This window comes from Ursus arctos, unplaced genomic scaffold (assembly GCF_023065955.2).
Source record: "Ursus arctos isolate Adak ecotype North America unplaced genomic scaffold, UrsArc2.0 scaffold_19, whole genome shotgun sequence".
Classification (NCBI taxonomy): Eukaryota; Metazoa; Chordata; class Mammalia; order Carnivora; family Ursidae; genus Ursus; species Ursus arctos.
In genome coordinates, this window is record NW_026622863.1 from 21,867,321 (window position 1) to 21,888,709 (window position 21,389).

General features: G+C 52.9%; 3 protein-coding genes across 3 annotated transcripts in view; 1 reads left to right on the forward strand and 2 right to left on the reverse strand.

Annotated features, from left to right (window-relative positions):
- Positions 1-1,549, reverse strand: part of TK2 (thymidine kinase 2) — an 80,602-nt gene extending 79,053 nt beyond the window's left edge. Inside the window, exon 1 of the mRNA XM_057314167.1 lies at positions 1,324-1,549. Coding sequence (XP_057170150.1) covers positions 1,324-1,399 — 76 coding nt within the window. The 5' untranslated portion in view covers positions 1,400-1,549. The remainder of the gene's footprint in view (positions 1-1,323) is intronic.
- A 967-nt stretch (positions 1,550-2,516) lies between these two features.
- CMTM3 (CKLF like MARVEL transmembrane domain containing 3) lies at positions 2,517-10,838 on the forward strand. The gene is made up of 5 exons (XM_026494923.4): positions 2,517-2,766; positions 5,778-5,933; positions 6,943-7,038; positions 7,434-7,554; positions 9,049-10,838. Exons 1-5 carry the CDS (start codon positions 2,608-2,610, stop codon positions 9,075-9,077), a joined length of 561 nt encoding a protein of 186 aa, XP_026350708.1. The 5' UTR covers positions 2,517-2,607; the 3' UTR covers positions 9,078-10,838.
- The window catches only part of CMTM4 (CKLF like MARVEL transmembrane domain containing 4), a 65,075-nt gene continuing 54,516 nt past the window's right edge, over positions 10,831-21,389 (reverse strand). The window contains exons 3-4 of the mRNA XM_026494922.4: positions 19,826-19,924; positions 10,831-18,481 (exon numbers count right to left, since the gene is read on the reverse strand). Coding sequence (XP_026350707.1) covers positions 18,317-18,481; positions 19,826-19,924 — 264 coding nt within the window. The 3' untranslated portion in view covers positions 10,831-18,316. The remainder of the gene's footprint in view (positions 18,482-19,825; positions 19,925-21,389) is intronic.

Here is a 21,389-nt window from a genome sequence, read left to right on the forward strand (position 1 = left end):
AGTCGCGTCAAGCAGGGGCACCCCTCCAGTTCTCCTTGCCTCTTCCTGGGCCCCCTCAGCCACCCTAGTGAGTCACCATATTTTTTTGCGTGAGTTCCCTTTCAGTAAAGTGAGACAGAGATGCCTTGAAATAAAATGCAACCATTTTAAGTGGAGAGTTTGACGTGCTTCGACAAACGTATGTTTCTGGGCAGCTACCACCCTCATCAAAATAAAAAAAAAAACACTGCCAGCACTCCAGAGAGCTTCCTCCTGCCCCCACCCCAGGTCACCACTGATCCGATTTCCCTCACCATAGCTGAGTTTCACCTGTTCTAGAAATTCATAAAAACGGAATCACACAGCACGTACCCTTTTGAGCCTGGCTTCTTTCATTCAACATAATTATCCGCAAAATGCACCCCTATTGTGGATCTGTCAATGGGTTATTTCTTCCTCCTACTGAGAAGTATTTCAGCCTGGGGATGCCCCACAGTTAGCTTATCCTCTGAGCTGTAATGAACCACTGCGCAGTGCGAAGTTTGAGCTATTAAAAATAGAGCCGCTGTGAACGTTCAGGTCCAAGTCTTTGTAAAGACATGTGCTTTTGCTTCTCTTGGGCAAATACCTACGCATAAAATGTCTGGGTCGCACGGTATGCCTCTCTCTAACATTTTAAGAAACTGCCAAGCTGTCTTCCGCAGTGGAGGGCCTCACTTCCACCCCCCTACAGGGCTGTAGGAGAGTTCCAGGTGCTCCACATCTTCCCCAGCACTTCAATGGTGGAGTCCCCTTTTATGAGCCATTTTAATAGGTGTAAAATAGTATCTTATTTTGGCTCTAATTTGCATTCCTAGATGTCTAATGATATTGAATATAGTTTCGAGCACTTACTAGACATTCATATATCTTCGCTGGATTGTTCAAAACTTTAGCCAATTAAAAAAATTGGGTTGTTTTCTACTTATTATTGAGTTACAGTTTTGAGCCAAATTAACACTGATTGATATCAGGTTGTCCTTGTTCTAACCCTCACCTGGCCTCTTCCCAGGGGATCTAGAATAAGATCCAAACACCAGGCTCTGGTTCTCTACCAACTGTCTCCTTCCCCCCACCCCAGCCGTTCGCTCAGTCCTTTCTTCCACAAAGGCTCCTGGCAACCCATGAACCAGCCATAACCAGCCAGACACCTATTACCAAGAATCATCTTATTCAGGATTCTCTGGACACATTGTTGACCCACTCCCCACAAATTAAGCTGATGCGTCCTTGCATCCTACAAATGCAATCTTTCTAGCACTGCTGTTCAATCTATCAATAAATGAGTGAATGAATTCCTCTTACCTGGCAGGAGAGGCCATCGAAGTCTTCTTTGAGGAAGTGACACTGTGGGATGATCACAGAGTAAAGAGAAGATCATCAGATAACCAAGTGGAGGAGAGCATTCCAGGTAGCAGGGTCAGCACGCACAAAGGCCCTGGAGTGGGGAGGGAGCATGGTTTGTTCAAGAAACTGTAAGGTCTGTGAGTGGGAGAGACAGGGAGCAGAGGACACCAAGGGATTATGTTTTTAGTCTCTCTACCAAGACTCTGAGCAAGATGGGAATCTCCCAAGGTTTGAGGGATAAGGGAAATGGAGGTGATCCTGACTGAGGATTTAAGCATCCTTCTGGCTGCCAAGAGAGGAAGAAGAGAGGCCTCTTAAAGACACCCTCACAGCAGTTCAGGGAGGAGACAGGAGTACTCTGTGGGCCTCCTGGAGGTCTTGGTGGTAGTGAGAAGTGAACAGAAACAAAGCTTTAGGAGGTGAAGATGTGCCAGCTTTGGTGATGGGCTGATGGTGAGGGTGAGGGAGAACAAGGACAGCCCCGAGTGTCAGATCTTGGGGTGGAAGGTTGGATGGCGGTGCCCTTCATTGAGGCCCAGGCTCCATCTGGGAGTCCCCCGGGTATGAATGGGGCGAGGGAGCAGAAGGCAGGCTGGGGCAGCCAGTAGAGGAGGTTGGGTTGCCCAAAGATGGGAGGGGTGGCCAGGGGAGAAAGAGGGAGTGAGGTCGGGAGCTGAGAGCTAGATCAAAAGCGCAGGAAGACGAGACAGGGGTCTTGTCTTTCGGACGCCTAGATTCCTGGGTCCCGGACACGCGCAGAGACCCGGGCAGGAAGCTAGACGACGCAGCGAGTGTATACAGCCCTTCAGGGCAGGCAGAGAAGACTGGAAGCCCCGACGGGGCGTTCAAGGGCAGCAAAAAGAAGGTCTCGGAGTGCCGGGCTGGGGCTGAGGGGAGAGTGCGCGGGCGTGTGTGGGGGCCCCAGGCCAGCCCCGCGGACAGTCCCGCCCAGCGGGGCCCAGAGCAACTCGGGCAGCCGGGGTCCGAGGCGAGGACGGGAGGAGGAGGAAGGAGGAGGAAGGAGAGCGGAAGAAGCGAGCGAGGCAGCGGGGGAGCCGGAGACTGCGAGGAGGGGAGGAGGGGACCGGGCAGGAGGGGCGGGGCGGGGGCGGGGCGGCGGGGGGATGCGCCCCCGCTCCCGTGTCTCGCCTTTTTCTCCTTCCGCACAGCCCGGGTTTCCGCTTCCCTCCCGGGCGCGGGGTGAGGGAGCGGGGCCGCGCCTCGGTCCCTGCCGCCGCCGCCATGTGGCCCCCAGACCAGGAGCCCGACCCGGACCCCGACCCGGCCCCGGCGCGCGCCGGCCGCTCCCCGCCCGGCGCAGCGATGCCCGGGCTCCGCGCCCTCCTGCCGGCGCGCGCCTTCCTCTGCTCGCTCAAAGGCCGCCTCCTGCTGGCCGAGTCGGTGAGTGCGGCGCGGGGCCGGGGCCGGGGGCGGCGAAGGCGCCGTCGGGACTCCAGGACCCGGCCGAGCCACGGGAGCCGCGGAAGGCGGGCGGAGCTGGGCGCACTTCCCCAGGCGTCGGGTGGCGCCGAAGCTCAGCGCGCGAGGCAGAGGCGAGGAGGGGCCCGAAAACAGGCCCTCCAGGCTCCCTAACCCAACGTGGGGGGCCGGTCGGGAAGCCTGGGGCCGGGGCACGTCGACGCGACGGCCGAGCGCCTGGAAGTTCAGCCCGGCGCTGTGTGACCCCGGGCACCTCCACCCGCTCTGGGCCCTCGAACAGCCCGCGGCCCCACATCTTCTGGCCTCCGTCGCGGGCACTCCGCTCCGCAAACCCTCCCGCTGTCCCCGGCTGCGCCCCGTGAGGAATCAACCAGCTCGGCGCTTCACTACGCCCGGGTCGGGGCCAGGGTGGGCTCTCCGCGCCCTTGCCCGCTTTCTTTGGCGCAGGGAGGGCCGGCCGGGCCTTGAGCTGCCGGGCGGAGGACGGGGTGGACTCCGGCCAGCCGACACGGGGAACAGCGGGGAAGTGGGAAGGAGACCCCCGGGATTGGGTGAGGTCGGGGCAGCACAGTGCGGGGTGTGTTCGCAGACCCCTCCCCCCGGGTGCAGGGGGCGGGGGCGGGAGCCCAGCGGGGTGACTTCATCCCCCTCCTCCCCTTCCTCGCTCGGATCCAGCCGCCCCGCCCCCGCCAAGCTCCTTCCTCCTTCCCGCAACCCCCACCCCGGCCCATCAGGCCTTTGTCTTGGGGACACTACGAAACCTCCCGCACCATCCGCGGGTGGGGCGGGGGACTCGGTGCTGGGCCTCCTTGCGGGGAAGGGGCCGAGGCCAGGGGCGGCGGAGGCGCCGTCGGGCGCAGGGGAGGCAAGATAAGGAGCAGCTCTTGTTATTTAGATCCCCCGCAGTTTGGCAGTCCCTGTCGTTATTCCCACTTTGCAGACATGAAAGCTGAGGCCAGGGCGTCTAGGGGATTTGACAGGTGGGTCACTTGAGGGCCAGGTGACAGAAGAGTGAGAGTGGGGATCAGAGGAAAGAGGCTTCTGCCCCAGACCTCTCCTCCTACTGCCCAGGGCAGATGGTAGGAGGCCATCCTGCCACTTCTGCCCCTGGGGTCAGCCCAGAGTCACCAGCCCAGCTCCCAAGTGAGGAACCAGGGCCCAGGACAGCCCACACTCTAGGGAGTCACCTCTGGTTGGTCACCCCAGTCCTACCCTGGAGATTGATGGGAGCCATTTTTGCAGAGAAGCCTTAAATCTATAGGCCAGCAAGGGACACAAACCCCAACCCCACTCAGCCCACCTCATGGGGGGCCCTTGGTGTAGCTGGATGTCAGGAAGCCAGATCTAGGAGGATGAAGAAGTAGAGAGGAAGAACGGGTTAGAGTTGATCACAAGGGGAGCCACTCTGGTCACTCTTCCCTCCCTCTGGTCATCTCTGGCTGCCTCCAGGCCCAAGCAAGTGGGGAGGCTGACAGGGACAGGAGAGGGGAGGAAGTAGCCACCAGGAATCAGGGAATGAGGAAACAGGAATGGAGAGAGGGGTCCCCAGAATCTGGCTTTGGGGGGGGTGGACTGGAAGGGGAGGGACATAAGAAGAGCCTTCTGCGGAAGAAGTGCAGCAGGAGGTATGGACAGGGCTGGCTCAAGGTCCCATGCCTTGCTTCCCTGGGAGGCCCCTCTGTGCCTTAATTTCCCTTCTGTTCGAGTTGAGCTCAGCTACTTCCTGGCCATGTTCAAGGCAGATTTGGGTGCCCTGGGGACTCCCTGGCATCTCTGCAGCTCATTTGTCTGAAGCAGCCACAGAGTTTCCTGTGGGGCATCTGGGTGTCCCTACAGGGCCCTCCCAGCCCCACTCCAAGCTACTCAGCCATGGACATACTCAAACCCCGCCCAGCCACAGTGACAGAAATCAGGACAGATGAAGGCCAGCACCCACAGGGCAGGGTTGCTTAAGAACTACAGCTGTGTGGTCAGCCAACCCTGGGTTCAAATTCTGGTGCCTTTTTATTAGCCGCATGACACTGAGCAACTCACTTCCCCTGTCTGCACCTCAGTCTTCTGATCTGTGAGGTGGGCTATGAGCAGCACTGTGCACAGGTGGTTGCGAGGATGCCCCAAGCCTCGCAGGCCCTGGCCGGGGGAAGAGCCCCTCATCTTGGTCTGCCCTGCCCTGCAGGTCACATGGTCTGCAGAACTAACGGGGGCGTCAGCACCTTCCCTTTGCACGAAGGCTGGCTGGATGAGGCGGCAGGGCCTGAAGTGTCAGGGTCAACATTCCCCCTCCTGGAGGTTTTTTTCTTCGTATGGATTGGCAAACGTAGAAAACCCAAAGAGTTACACTGTTAATGCCCGTATACCCACCGCCTAGATTGTACAGTCGTTAACCTGTTGTCAGATTTGCTTTATCACATTATCTTATCCATCTGTCTGTCCACTAGTCCAATTTCGTTTTTGATGCAGAATAAATTGCCCACATCAGTACATTTCAACCCTGAACACTTCAGCATGCATATCATTAAGTAAAGTTTAAGACTTGTATAGTTTTTCAGCTAAAATTTACATTCTTGGGAGTTGGGTGTAATTTTTTGAAATGGTTCCTGCTTCGTGAGCTGCCTCTGAGATGGCTGAGGTTTGATTTGCCCTGCTGGGCACCATCTGAGTTGGGTGGATTCTGCCTAGAGCTTGCTGGGGTGGGGGGCACGGGGTGAGCAGCAGCACGAGGCAGCCTCCTGGGGGGCTGGACACGTGTGGGAAGCTGGGGCTTCCTGATTGGGTCCTGGCAGGGCGCTGGCACAGAATCAGGGTGCAGAGCTGTGCCCAGAGGCATTGGGGTAGCACGTGGTCCAGGGCCCCATGATGGGGTTCTAATCCTGGCAGCTGCCTCCCCTGCTGGGGCGTCCTCCGTCCCTGGCTGCAGAGCCCTGGGCCAGGAGATGTGCAAAGGTTCTGATTTTTCCTCCCCTCACCTCCAGGGTCTCTCGTTCATCACCTTTGTCTGCTATGTGGCATCCTCTGCATCTGCCTTCCTCGCAGCGCCTCTGCTGGAGTTCCTGCTGGCCCTCTACTTCCTCTTTGCAGATGCCATGCAGCTGAACGACAAGTGGCAGGGCTTGTGCTGGCCCATGATGGTGAGGCTGGGCCCCAGGACGAAGGGGCTGGCTGCATTTCCGCCCTCACCCTTTCTTCCGTGCGCCAGAGGGGCTGTTTGCAGTTGATTGGAGCCAAGCCCCACCACTCGGCAGCCATGTGACCCAGAGCCCGCTGCCTTACCTCCGGGAGGTCCCTGGGTGAGGCGCGGAACCCCAGCTGGCATCCTGGCTCCTGACCAGCAGGTGGCGCTGGTGCTCCCATTTGGGCCTGGAGGAATGAGCCTCAGCCTCAGGAATTCAAGCTATTTGCACAAGGGCAGGACAGGTTAACTGAGGACTTGCAGGGCTTACCCAGACCTCAGCCATCTGGCAACTTGCTTGGTCACCTGGGAAGCCTCAGAGCCACCCCCCAAACTTTGTTTTTTGAGAAGGGACAGAAAAGCTGCGATTGGACCCTGGCCTCCTGACTTCATATCCAATATGCTTCCTGATGGGCTGCACCCTGTATCCCCCTTTTAGGGACAGGTGAGCAGAAACCATGATACACAAATGGATCTGCCACAAGGATGTGGCACCGCGAGACCCAGGGCCAGGTCTCCCCATTGGAGAGCTAGCAGGGAGCAGGTGAAAGGTTTCCAATGTCTTTCTCACCGAATGAGGAGATATGCGTAGGGGCCCAGCCACAGGTCAAGCTGCAGCCTGGCCCACGTCCTGTTGTCCACTGGGCAAGGACGGCCAGCTGGAGCGGGAACAGGGCAGCCTCAGCTGCTGGCAGCCTCCAGGGGCACCTGGGCAGGGGCAGGAATGGGGGTGGGAGAAGAACCAGGGCGTGCAAGGTGGGGCCAGGACAGGGCCCAAGTCCTGGGGATGCTGGACTGCGGGTGCTAGGTGTGTGTCTAGCCTATGGGGCCAGTCATCCCCTGGGAACAGTGGGTTCCAGCCCATTCCTGCTACCTGGTGTCCTTCTGAGCCCCTGCCCCAGTCTGGGCTCCCAGCTGTGCTCCACTCCTGGGAGCCGAGGGCAGTGACCACACCCATCTCTCCCCAGGACTTCCTGCGCTGTGTCACAGCTGCTCTCATCTACTTCGCCATCTCCATCACAGCTGTCGCCAAGTACTCAGACGGGGCTTCCAAAGCAGCTGGGGTGAGTAGCCACCCTAGCCCTGGAAGGGGCTGCCCAGCGATGCCCCCTCAAGTTCACCCCTGCCCTGATGGAGACCCAGATGCCCCTTGGACACTCAGCATCTGGGGCAGAGTCTGTCCCCGCTTAGGCCCCTTGGGCTGTCACGGGGATCTCAGCGATTCCAAAGTCCTCTTACTGGAGATTTAATCTGCCCCAAGTTTTGAAGGCTGTTTACCCAACCAAGATAACAGCTCATTTTCCTACTTGTCCGTACTGGGTGGGGTGTGTTTGCCAACCCGAGCTCCTTAACCCAGCAGATGGAGCGGGGTGGCAGCTTCTCCACTTCCCCCCGGCTCTGGGACCAGGCACTCCTAGCTCCTGATGAGGTCTCATCCACCCTGTCCCCTATCCCACAGGTTTTTGGCTTCTTTGCCACCATCGTGTTTGCAATTGACTTCTACCTGATCTTTAATGACGTCGCCAAATTCCTCAAACAAGGGGACTCTGCAGAAGAGAACACAGCCAACAAGGCGGAAGGTGGGTGGCCACCCTGGGGGTTTTCACCTGGGAACCCAGCCTCTCAACCCAGGACTGTTGCTGGGGACCCTGCTCTCCCTTAGGGTTACTTGCCAGTTTGAGGCTGGAGGAGCATTTTCTCTTCCCATATGGGCAGGATGTGTGTTCACAGCCTGGTTCTGTCCCTTCATGGGGCACTGCATACAGCAGGCTGGCTCCCCAGGGCGTCTGCCTTTCCAGGAAAGGCAAGGTGAGGGCAGGCCTGGCACCTTCTCCTCGGTGAGACCTTCCCTGATGAGCCCCCCAGGCAGCCAGTCCCTGGCTGGGCTGCAGAGCAGCCACCTGCCCTGAAACCCAAGGCCCCCTTGCCCAGTTTCACCGGCCTGTGGCTCAGGGGCCAGAGAACCAGGCTCTTGTCCTTATCTGCGATACCCACACAAGCTCAGGTTTATAAGCCAGCAGAAGCCATCCTTCTGCTAAAAATATATGAGGCTCGTCTCGTCTCATTCTGCACTTCAGCCACTCCTACGTTCAATGTCCCTAGACATTTTCCTTAGACCTTTGTGACCTGCCACCAGTTGCCTTCCATGAGTGCTTCTAGACCACCACCCCAGTGAACAAGCAGGAAGTGGCAGTGGAAACATGTTTGAGTATTATGGGCCTTGGGACCTGGAGATATATGTATGATGGTTTTTTGCTGTAAAATGATTCCTAGCTCATGTGTTAGAATGAATACAGCAAACCTACAAAATCATACCAGTCTAGCCCTTGCCACAGGGCTAGGGAAGTCAGGGTTTACAGAGGCTCTTGGAGCTCATCCATGACCTGGCAACAGTGTGAGGACAGATTGGGGTTCTGAGACAGAGGTTGGTCAGGAAAGGGGTGTCCCTCCCTGAAAATAGCAATTGGCACTGGGGCTGAGGCAGGAGGGTTAGTGACTTGGGTGCTTTTCCTCCGTGGAGTGGGGGGTTCCAGAAGGCTCTACAGAGTACTCTTCAGTACTGGACTTCTAGGAACCCTTCAGTCATACCTTAGAGAGGCCCTTAACGTCATAAAATGTGTCTGATCACCATATAAAATTAGGATTGGGGGCAAGAGGGATTGAAACTATAAGGTGCCTAAAAAGAAGCTTCCTGATTTTCTAGTATATTTTACTTTCTTGTGCCAGAAAATAGCCGTCCCCAACCTGCCTTGCTGAATTGCACGGTAGAGTTGGGGTTTGGGGTGCAGATATATCACACTGACATCCCCAGGTGAGAAGGGCCCAGGGAACCCGGGCTCCCCGCTCCATGTGACCATGCCCCGGAGGTGACAGCAGCTGCCCCTGCAGGGTCCCAGACCCCAGGCCAGCCCTCACACCAAGCTGACACCACCAACAGCGCAGTCAGCACAGGAGCGGCCTGAGCCCGGGGCTCCAGCCAACAGCTAGAAACCCAGCCAGTCTCCCCAGAAACAGCTTCCAGGCACCGCTGGCCTGGAAACTCCCACCAAGCATCCCGTCTGTTTGACTTTCAGAAGAGAATTCCGACTCTGACTCTGACTGAAGTCCTCCCCGCCCCGGCAACCCGAGCCCCGCGGGCCCCCACTGCCGCACCTTCGGACCAGGCTTGCCGCCGTGGTCAGGGCACGGCGTGTGCTGGGAGAGAGGCGGTGACTTCTCAAGCGGCAGCATCAGCTGCTGACGGAGCTGGCCTCCTCATGGCCCCAAGGTGACCTGCCCAAGCCCAGCATACAAAACGGCACCCGTCTAACCACTGCACACACGGGGGCATCGTGAATATTCTGCCACGTCTCATTTCTGCCCCACAAACCTTAAGCCTTGTAACCTTTCTGCCAAAAATAAGCACAAGGGGACAAAGCTCACAGAGCCTTGTTACCTCCATCACAGGAAGCAGTTCAGGCTGGAGACCCACCAACAGCATAAACCAAGCAGGACGGAAGCCACCACGGGGCCAACCTGCTAGGCCCCAGGGATTTTTGTCTGCATTTGGTGTCCCACTCATGACAGGCACTTTGTCGAGAATGATCCTTCCAAGATTCTTTTGTTCACGGAGCACCAATACCCTCTTCATTTTTGAAGCAGGGAGAAAACCGACCTTTGCTCTCATCTAGGAGCAAGCAGGTCACGGTGCCCATAACGGTGTCTCCCACCCTGGGGAGCCACGTCTTCGCCAGGTGACATGACAGTTGGAGATTAGCTTACCAGATCCAAAAGATCAAGGGTACCTAACCACAAAATAACTGACAGCATTCTGGGGGGCTGGGCAGGCCCAGCCGAACCCTTTCCCGGGGGCCCACCGGCCGGCGAGGGGCTCTCGGGCACTCAGGATGATGATATGTTTCTCGACACCAGAGCAGGTCTCCTGACCGCCTCTCGAGAGGTGAGATGTGCCTTCTGTGTTCACCTAAGCACATGTGCTGTGTGTCTATGTTCAATGGGATTTTATAACTTTATATGTATTTTTTTTTTACACAAAAGTAGCTTTTTAAATGGCATTTCCTCTGTCCCAAGAGGTCTTATGAATGAGCCAGATCTGGACCCATGTCTTGGGCATTTGTAACCTTTGTTCTTCTCTTGCATGTGAAAAAAGCCATAATGGATTAAACCAGACTGACTATGTGCTTGGAGTGTATGTGTTTGAAAACACCTCACACCTCCCAGAGCAGTGCAATCCAGCGTCCTGTTCAACACAGACGAGTCCTAACGATGGTGAGTCCTGACAGCTCAGGGTTTCAGCAGACACACCCGCACCAGCGGCACGCCACGCACCCCTAAGCATCTGATGCATGTACTCTCCCTCAGTCCTCACACGATCCTGGGTCACTAAGTCCAGGAAACCAACAGAAGGTTCAGGAACTTGCCCCGGTCACCAGAGCTCCTTTGAGGGAGCTTATGTCTCACTTATGTGTCACGGTAACAACCCACGGCACCCCTGAGATAGCCAGAACCTGGGGCACTCCTCCTGGTTTGCAAACTGGTTGCACAAGGGGCCTTGGAGTTGAAGCCTGGGAGGAAGCTGGGTTGGCATTTGGCCCAGGCATTCTCCAACTTTTACACGCATTCGAAAACCTGCCTGAAAGTTGATGAGCAGATGCCGAGAGGGATACACGGTGGGAGTTTCTGCTCCACCTTGCCTGCCCCACTAAGCCAGCCAAGCTGCCTGTCGACACCCATTCCATGCCCGCTCGCGTGGACCCGGACTGTGCTCAGCCCCCACCTCCCAGGCCTGCCCCGGGAACTGGGTCCACAGCCTTTGAAGGGACAGAAGGGAAGTCTGAGTGAGGAAAGAGACGATGCCACTTTTACGTGTCCATTTATTAAACAAGAACTCCTTCATGACAATTTAATACAATATTTATTAGCGATTAGTGTTGAGAAAATTATTTCCCTCTACATACAAAAATACAGATTTGAACACTATGAAAACAATCAGGACAAGTACCATGAAAAACAGGTCCTTCAAAAGAAATAAAGGGGCAAAATTGAGGGCAATGTGAGGCTCTGTCTGCTGTCAGGGACAAAGAACCAGGAGCAAAGGCTTTGGGGCCCCAAAACCACTCCAAGTGGATAGAGTCAAACCCACGAGCCAGGGTTTGAGAAGCCAACAGCATAAACCAACGTGTGCCCAGTGGGCATCACCTCAGAATGCCCCACAGCTATGTCCAAGCTAGTAAAGGAAATAGACTTTTAAGAAGTAAAATGTAATAGTTATTAAATTAACATTGCCCCCCCCAAAGTGCCACTGGGCCAAGTACCAATGAATAATCATACTGGAGTTATTAGCCATCTGACTCGACTTCCTTTGTTAAAATAATTACATATTCTGACCCTTCAAAAGGACAAAAAAGAAGGTACAATCTTATGTTTCAATAAATCCATTCCTTCATGTTGCAACAGCTCAGCTAGTTTACTCGAGATTCTTCTTGACCAGACAGAACCCGCGTCCCACAGGGGTAGGAAAGCCCAAGGAGCAGCTAGGGTGTTAGCCGAGTCTCGATTTCATCAAGCTCCTCACAGCAGGGCATCTAAAATTTGTCCAGGCAGAAAACCAGAAAGGGCCAGAGAGCCCACCCCACGCATACATAGCCCGGGCAGCACGTCTCCCGAGGGCAGAGGGCAGCCGGCAGCAGAGCGGGAGGGGTGGCCTACGCTGGTCCTGGGAGACACCTGGCCGGAGAAGGCCCTTGGCCTCACCAGCCTGCGACAACGGGGCTCTTCGCCGTTCAGACCCAAAGGGGAAAGTCAGAGCACCGCGGCTATCTATTCTTCTATGAAACCACTTCCCTCTTTCGGTCTGAGGTGAGCAGTGGCTCTCTCTAACTGAACAAGTGCGTTAAAAATGCCAATCGCAGTTATACTGATTAATAATTATTTCACAGAAATATACTCTTACTCTCAGACTGTTGAAATAAGCCGAAACAAGTCGTTGGGGAGAAAGCAGCAGAGAGAAGACAGGAATAGCCAAGGTGGTTTTTTTTTTTTTCTTTCTTAAAATACGTAACAAAGTTTAAAGGGATAATGGCCAAACCTCAAAACCATCATTGCTAAAAGCAATATTAAAAGGACACAATCTAAAATCATGCTACAAAAATAGTGTCATCTGGTTTAACTAAATGTACATCTTTTCAATTCCATGATTGACAAGTGTTTATGTGACTGACACACACGGAAGGCACCGAAGGTGAAGCGATTATTATTTGTCTTAAAATATACAAAGACAGAATTACCTACTTTGGGGGGAAAAAAAAACATACAGTCATACCTGTAATAAATAGTTAAGTGTTTTTGCCACGGGTTCCTGAACCCCTACAAATTTCAACATATACAAATAGTTTCGGTCCCTACATTCTCTCTGAGGGACCCACATCAAAATCAAGTTACAAAAGCACTGGTTTTATCCACTACATCAGTTTCATCATGAGGCAGGATTGGAAAACTCATTTTTTAAATGGGTTACAGAGTAAAAGCACTGGAAGCAGGCAGCCCCTGTGTGGGTCTGGGCCGGCTTGGCGGTCCATCCAAGCCTCCTGCCCTCATCCTCCCCCTGGGGGAGCAGGTCCTCCCCCAGCCCTTGGATCAGCCAGTTCTCCCTTCAAGCCCTGATGATTTGCCTTCCTCGCTTCTGCAGAGAGGCAAACAGAGTCTCAAAACTTGGAAAAACTGATTCTGGAAAAGGCAGGAAAGCAAAATGGCCCACGGAGGGAGGCAGCCATCAGTTAGACCTGCCCCACCTGGCGTGGGTACCAGGCCCCCACACTGTCCTCATTTCCTGGTAAAACGGGGTGCTTCCTACTGGGGTTTAGCAGTGTCCTCCAAAGACGACTTAGATTTGACAGGTTCAGACTACCACCCAGTCGCACACAAACCATCCCCTGAATCAGCTGTGTCACACCTCCTCTCCTCTGAGGCACAATTAGGAAAAGAAGCTCTGGGCCTCGCCCTAATCCCATCAACAAAGCTGATTAAGGTCATTTGAGACAAGTTCCATTAGAACCATAAAAGTTCGGATAGCTCACTACAGTCCAGGCTATTAACCCCGTAATGAAGGCTCTTTGGCCTTTCTGTACAATACATCCCAAAGAAAACATGCCACTCCCAGGTGTCTAATAAGCCAGTCACCTGAATTAAAGTCTTGGCATAAAAATGTAGACAACAAACGAACCCTATGAAAAAGATGCACTATTAAAGGGCCCATAATCTAAATTTTACTCTAGGCAAGTTGCCATTGATTCAAGCTCAGTGGGCTTGTAGGTTAACTTTTTTCTTTACTGTTTATGGAATAAGAAAAACTATAAAGGGGGAAAAAAATCCCCAAGGTTGAGAAATGACATCCAAATGGAATAAAAATGTAATCTAGACCAAGAAGGGAAAACACATCAGGACCCATTCCTCTGTTTCAAGTGTAAGAGTGTATAAATGCCATTTACTGGTGTAAGGAAAAGTCCACCAGAAAAATTCATTTTCAGAAGAAAATTCCAGATCTAACAGATATTGAGGGGGTGTTTTCTGTCAGAGATGGTTTCAAATAAAAGCAATGTACAGGGTCAAATATTTCAAATCACCTTTTCAACCAGACAGTTCTTATGATCTCAACAGTATCTGCTGAGAGGAGAGGAAACACAAGGTTTTATAAAAAGCCAGGAAGGTTTACAAAGCTGAAGACAGGCAGCGTTAGACCTGTATCCTCTCCAGGGACCCAAACCAGAATCTGAGTCCCCCTGTCCAGACTCGAGGAGACACCGGGAGCCCATCCAGAGCGCCAAGGCAGACTGTCCCGACATGCAACTTTTGCTCTCGGGCTGATTCCGAACACAAGACCTCATTTCTTCCAAAGCAAAAGGATAGGAAGGTAGTTCACCAAGTACATTTTTTCAAAATGGCCTGGGTCGGTCACCACGTGTGATGTGGTGAAGGGTCCCCGGGGACACAGTCTGGGTGTGCTGAGCCCCTCCCTCCTCTGACCTCCCAGCCCTGCCCCTGCTCCCACCTCTGCAGCCTGTCGCCTGGCTGGTCCTCAGAGTGGGTGGTGATAAGGTAAGAAAGACTCGAAGACAGAACCCCTAGGTTCTGCAAAGTTCACTAGGAACTAAAAAAGCGTTTGGGGACCTCACAAGCTCATGGCAGTCTCTGGGGCAAGAAGCAACTTTTTATTTTTGCTAGAATCAATCGGCACAGCCTTCAGCTAGGAAAGTGTTTTTTTATTTTGTTTTGCCTTTTGCTACCTGTTTAATGTCATTATTTTCTTATAAACAAGATATGGAGAAAATGACAAGTGGCAAGATGACTTCATGGTTGCTTCGTTTTGAACACGGAGGCACAATGGGGACTACTGCCTTCCAGAATCACTAAACTGGCCACACGTTGCCTCCACATGCTATTCGTTTGTTAGGGCCAGTTCTGAGAACCCACAGAAAATCCTGCACGGCCAGAGATTAGAACTCGGTCCACCTCTTAAACACATGGAGAGGTGAGGAATTTCTTCCCAAACAGCAGAAGAGTGTCTACATGAGAAGGTGAGCTGGGCCCACACACAGGCCGTGACACATGGAGGCATTATTCCAGACTTATTCGTTGCAAGCAAGAATTCACAGACGTGTGCAAAGAGTTAGTGCCTCCTCTCCCCAAGAGACTGCCTGTGGCTTAACTGAAGCCTGAATCACTAAGAAAGCATCAAAGAAAGGCAGATGAAACTGCAAATTTTAAGAGTAGACATGTTTTCAGTGGAGTCAGAAGCTCTCACCAGAAGCCTCCAACACATCAGACCTACCTCACGCCTACCCACAGGCAACAGCGTCCCTGCCAGGGGACTGTCATGGTGCCCTGAGGGCTGGGGGTGCAGACTGCCTCCCAGAGCCAAGCCCGCAGAGCCGGGCTGGGTCCCCACTGGCTTGGGTGTGGCCAGGCTGGCCTCTGCCCACACTGGCACTTCAGCTCGGCTTGCTGAGGAAGACAAGGCATTGGGACTGGACAGGCTACTCTATCCCTGCCTTTTGCTAGGCAAACGTAATCTCTCTTGGACAAGTGCTGCTGCACAAAGTAAAAAAAAAAAAAAAATCTAAAATAAAATACTTTAAAATCTCACAGAAGTGTGATTTAATCTGTGACTGCCTTCGTCCTTCCCTGGCTGTCTGTGAGGCCAAAAAGTATCTTTAGGCCTCGGTGACTGTCATCCGTCTGTTTGCAAGGGAAAGACCTCTCCCTCCATGCCTTCAGCAGTGAGAGAGGAGGATACAGGAGAATCAGAGGGAAAAAATACCACATCAACCAAATCAGTGCCAAGATCAACTTTCTCTGAAGACGTCAGTGTTTGCATCCATCTAAAACCACCAGAGGTCCCACCAAATGCTTGCGGATTTCAACCATACCGTCTCGTCTCCAGGAACAAAGTCCAATTTACACAGCAACTGCAGTTCCCATCAAGTTTGGCACCCACTCTGAAAGCCAGCATCATCCTACCAGAAAATTGAGAAACACCAAGATGGCCTCAGCCTTAAAATGCCCCAAACCAAATGGATGTGGTCCACACTGGAACTATTAAATGCACAAAAAGGCTTCCTTCAATTTCCAAAAAAAAAAAAAAAAAAATAGTCCTGTTAAGCGCCCCCTAAATCTAGATTGTCTTGTTTGTACACAGAAGCAACACAAGGAAAATGCAAGCGTCATCACACTCGCCCTAGACAGCCAAATTCCCTCCATGAGCGCTCACCGCCACACCGCCGTGCGCGATGGTCTGCGTCCCCGTGTCACCCAGGTTAGAGAACTAGAGAGCGGGCCTGGCTGCTGCTGGTTGTACTGGGAGCTAGTTAAATACAAAGAAATATATTTACAAAAACCACGGGGGAGCCTCACGGCACAAAGGATATTAAATAGTTACAGGGACATAAATAATTCCAAAGATTCTAACGCTACGACGCAAACTGACTCCGGGTCCCTCTGTGGCACAAGGTGCCATCACTTTTTATCAACTGTAAGCATTTACACTTTCGATGGGCTTCAGAACCATTTCTTGCAGGTTTCAACACATCCTCAGGAGACCCATAGGTCCTTTTTCACCAGATGATAAACTGGTTTTACTGCAGTGACTTGGGAAAACTTGGGCAACGATCCTGCCCGAGTGGTATTCTTTTTTTCGATCTCACTTCAAAGGCGGCTTTTTATTGAGGCCAAGTAACATGATTCCCAGCAGATTTCTGATAAAGTTCAGGGTGGTCCTTCCAAGCGGCCCGCTGAATGCAAAGCTGAGTCTCTGTGACCCTGTGTCTAACTGGAACTCTCAGAGGGAGATAAGCCCATTTTTGACGATGCAGACACACTCAACAAATGCAAAATAAATACACAAAATGAACAGATAAAATCCAGATGTCATAATCTCCTCCCAAGTCACTACATCTACCAAGTTCAAAGTCTGCGAGCCATGATTTGTGCTGCCTCACAACACACGCGGGCAGGGGGCTCAATGGGACCCGCGTGGGAGCAGGGGGTCAGCACGGGCAGACCGCCACCCCAGACGCAGACAAGGAGCTCCCACGTGTGACCCGGGCTGCTGCCCTGGACAGGAACTGCAGCAGAATTCGGATCGTACTGGTGGTTGGTCCAGGGGGCTAACCCATCGCCCCGACCCTTCAGACATGGAATCGCCGGCCTAGCAGAGGGACCTGCGCTGGGAAATCAGATGCTCTCTTCCACGAAGCAGGCGACACCACACGCACAGGGCTGGAGGCTTTCTCACGCACACGGTGCTCCCCACCGCCCGACACGCTCGCGTTCGCACCCCCTGTTACACGGCGGCCGGCCACGGCTGCCATCGGTCACCGCTAGCTGAGGTCGCGGGGGCTGTCCCCGGGCCGCACACTTGTCCCCTCAGCAGGACGGGTCTCCTCCCAGGGGGACAGCTGCACGCAGAAGAGTAGAGCGAGAAGGAGGTTTGTAAACATTAACAACAGCTCAGAGGGGGAAAACCCGACAAGGTAAAACTATTTTTCCGTGAAAGATACAATTCGTCTCCAACAGGAAAAACACAAAGAACAAAAAAACACTACAGCATCAGAGGGGCTCGTTGAACACGTTCACCACATAACCTTCACTTTCTCAAGAATCATTCGAAACCCGACAGAACTGGAATTTTCCCCAACAACTTCCCAGATCAGTGTTCATAGTTAGGACCCTGAGGCACAAAAGCTACCCCTGCGCCTCCCGAAACATCAGTGAAAGCACATGTCGTGGTGGAAATTCAAGTATTTTCAAACCCTAGACAAACCTACTCAGAATCACTTTACAGCTGTCCCCGGGCATTCATGAAGTTGCACAGGTCCCTGCAACAGAGGTGTGTCCCCACCTATGGTCCTCATGAAGCCAGCAAAGGGGCAAGAATTCTGGCTGTTGGAATGGATTGTATTTTGTGTGTGTGACTTTCACCTGAGAAGGCCAAATTGCAGGAAGTCTGCAACTCAGCCTCCAAGGCGTAAGGGTGGGTAGGAAACTGGAAAACAAGCTGGTCCCGTATTCCTGGAGGAGGACGTGGATTCGGGGAGGTGATGCACTGGAGGAGCCATCGAGTGATTTCTCAGCAGGGCAGGAAATGAAGGGCGACCTTCCCGCATGGCAGCAGGCCTGCCGCGCTGTGCCAAGAGGACAGCAGCTCTTCCCATCCCCACAGAGTCCAGACCCGGCAAACAGCTCCAGCAGCACACCCGTGGCCAACCCCTCAGCATCTCCCGAGGCGCTCCGGGCCTGAGCTGGCTGTCTCGGCGGCCCAGGGATGGAAGACGAGGAGCAAGGGAAGGTCCAGGCGGCAGGACTACACGCTGCCCCGGGACCCGCGAGGGGCCTGCCCAGCAACTGCTGCTAACTCTTGAACCCTGCACCTTCATTCCTTGATTTTTTACCCCTCCTAGCAGCTCCCATTAATCCAAAGTCTTGACTTGTCACAAAAACCTATGACAGGGGGGCTCAGAGTCTGATATGAAGCCTGTGCTTGGGGACAGTAAGGACCTGGAGGAGCCGTGACAGCCAGTGAGGCCGGCAACTCCCACGGCCACCAGGTGCTGCAGAAGCTGCGGGCCTCTCCCGCCGGCCTCTGTCTCAACAAGCTGGCTACCGGGCCTCCCTGCCTCACAGACCGGCCAACAGGGCCACTCGGAAAACCCTTTCCCAGAATGAACTTTTACCGAAGAGGACGAAATTCAACTTAATCACAGGATAATCTGACGCGACGAGGGAAAGAAAAGTTGGTGGAAAGGATGGGCATGAGGATGGGAGGGAGGAGGGCTGTGGCAGGTGGGCTCATGTGTCCAGGCGCTGGATCTCGGGGCGACCGTCCACGTCTCTGGACTCCGTGCGGGCTCGGATGTAGTCACTGGCACTCTGCTGGCGGACACTGACTCTCCACTTCTGTACTGCCAGGAATGTGTTCACCGCATACACCGCAGTTGCCAAGAAGCCAAATATCTACAAAACACAGGCACTGTTAGTCCTCGGACACATCGGCCGCCGACAGGGTGTCTGGGCAGAACCTGTTCCCAGCAGCTCACGTTGACCCGAGCTTTACCCACCACGCCCAGACCCACTGATCTCTGGCTGTCAGACTACGGACAAGTGTGCGGTTAAACACGACCAACATAAAGTCCCGCCTGACCTGCAGACAGCCTAAGGTTTCTCTGGAAGTATTTTGGATCTATTAAGAACCACACACACACACACACACACACACACACACATCACAGAAGTGCCTCTTTTTCATGGCCACTGGTCTCAGGTAAGAAAGTACAATGTAACCAAAATACCAAATAGACAGAAAATGAGGGTCTCGCACTGCCTGACATTCCAAATCACAGCCCCCAAGCCTCCGCCTGCCGCTGGCTGCCTCCCCCTTGGGCGGCTCCAGGCGGGCAGCTCTGGGTAAGCAGCAGCAGCATTTTAATAATTTGCTAATGACTCATCAATCTACTGAGTGGTACCTGGGAGAACAGCCGGTTTAGTGCTTTTTACAAACCTTTCAAACTGTCCTTCACCACGCAAAAGGGCTACATAGTCATTATAAATACAGAACAATACAGAAATGCAAAGCACAGAGAACCAAAGTCTTAGAAGATCTGGTTCCCACCCTACCCCCAAAGGCATTCTACCTTGAGGAGCAAAAAAAGTCATCTGACTGCTAAATGGTGTCGGGACTGCCCTCTCCTTCATTAAGATCCCCACACTGACAGGTAAGGCCCTCAAAAGCAACATCACTAACAGACATCCAGGGCTCTGTTGGGAACAGACTAAAAGGGTGATTCTCAAATTTGAGTGTGTACCTGAATCACCTGGAGGGCTTGTTAAAACGTATTTCTGATTCGGGGGCTCCTGGGTAGCACAGTCGGTTGAGCGTCTGACTCTCTGTTTTCAGCTCAGGTCATGACCTCAGGGTCGTGGGATTGAGCCCCGCGTCAGTGAAGTCGGCTTGAGACTCTCTCTCCCTCTCCCTCAGACCCTCCCCGCTGTGCTCTCTCTCTCTCAACTAGATAAATAAATCTTTAAAAGGCAGGGGGGCATTTCTGATTCAGTAGCTCTGGGGGAGCCTGGGAATGGCATTTCTAAAAAGTTCCTTGGTGATGCGGAGGCTGCTATTCCAGGGACCACACTTTGAGAACTACAGCACTGAAGGAACCAGGACCCCCACTGGCTCAGCAACAACATCATTAGCAAAGAAAAAGCTAAAGAAGAATGAGCAGGACACATGCTAGGGGACAGAGGGGAGCGAGTCACAGGGCTACAGATCAGCCTATGTTTCAACCAATTGAGTCCACTTACCACGGCAGCAATTTCTGCTCCGGTTTTGTGGTTTAAAGCAGCCAGTACAATCGAAGCAATAAAGAAAAAGAAAGTGCTGAGTCCAGTGTTGACCAAATCCTAAAGAAAAAGATAAAGTCACTTGGAAAGAATTATTTCATCCTTTGCCCTAAAAGCAATGGAAGGATTTTGAAAATAAGGAGCACAATACCCAGCCTCTCTGATGGTTTTCGTCTTGATGGCCCAGGGGTACTGGACCCACGAAGGAAGGCAGAGGTGGTACTGGCGTACGACGTCTATCACCTGATGTATCACCGCGGCAAAACTCACATTTTAGCCAACCATGCTGTCATTTCTTAATGAATTATTACGGAAACCCAAACTGGCTGGCCCATCAAGGACATGCACGTTAATTACCACCTAGAATCCTATTGTCATCTTTTAAAAATACATTCAGATCACCTTGGCATGGACAACACTCCCCAGGAGTCCAGAATGTACTGAAACGGGTGAAATCCCCTCCAACATCCCCTCATTCATGTGTGACATTACAAGCGCACTGTTTTCAGACCTGGACAACACACTTAGCCAGACCTCGTGCTCTTTCTTACGCGTGGTCTTTCAAGGCTCTGTGTGGCTAAAACCTAGAGGATCTTCTCCTAAACTTTCTGAGAAGCAAATGAGGTTATATACCCACGGCTTCAAAGATTTAACTCCCATCTTAGTTGTTGAGAGGAACAGAGCACAGTGATTAAATCCCACAGCCTGACTGGGTCCTAACCAACCATGACTTGGGACAAGCCACTTCGCTTGTGTCTCACGTGGGAACGGTACCCCGCCTCACGGAGTTCTTCTAGGGGTCAGGGAGCCACGCACGTGAAGAGCCGAGCCCTGCACCTGGCTCACGGTTAGCGTTCCCTGTATATTTACTGATGCTTCTGTTATTTCTAGTGTGACAACGGGCCTCTGACAGCCTGGGTCCTACCAGAATCCCTCTACAATCTCTACAGGGAAACAGAACCCAGAGAACACACTAGACTGTTAAAGCGCAGGCTGACTGTGCATCAACACCTGGTGGGGGTCCTCAAGGGCCATCTCTGCTTTCTAAAGATGCAAAAAAAGCAACGTTCTCATCATCTCATCACGAAGGTACCGAGCTTATGCAGCAGGAACCCCTGGGGCGGGCTTCTGCAGGGGCTCACGGGGAGCTGCGAGCACCGACTACAAAACTCTGTCCAGAAACGTCTGCCCGCAAGACAGTTTTTAGCTGTGGCCAATGTGCAGCAAGGGCAAATTTTTCACAAATTCAAACCAGGAAGTGTTTAGTTAAAATGCTCAGTTCTGGGTACAGTGCTGTAGGGATAAAGAAGAATATAAAATGTACTTTCTGAACCAAAGACTATTCAGAAGTGGGGGGAACGTTTTATGATACAATGCTGAGGCCAGACATCAAACAAAACTGTATGTACATTAGGGGTGACTATGTAAAAAATATAAATATGGTCAAAGGCCTATACGCATCAAAGGTTTTTTTTTTTGTTTTTTTTTTTTAAGATTTTACTTACTTATTTGTCAAGAGAGAGAA

Bases quoted from the DNA above. Each gene is read 5' to 3' on its own strand.
- CMTM3 (XM_026494923.4), top strand. From the start codon at position 2,608: ATGTGGCCCCCAGACCAGGAGCCCGACCCGGACCCCGACCCGGCCCCG. The intron at 7,039-7,433 runs GTGAGTAGCCAC...CCTATCCCACAG, and splicing joins GGGCTTCCAAAGCAGCTGGG to GTTTTTGGCTTCTTTGCCAC. The intron at 7,555-9,048 runs GTGGGTGGCCAC...TTTGACTTTCAG, and splicing joins CACAGCCAACAAGGCGGAAG to AAGAGAATTCCGACTCTGAC.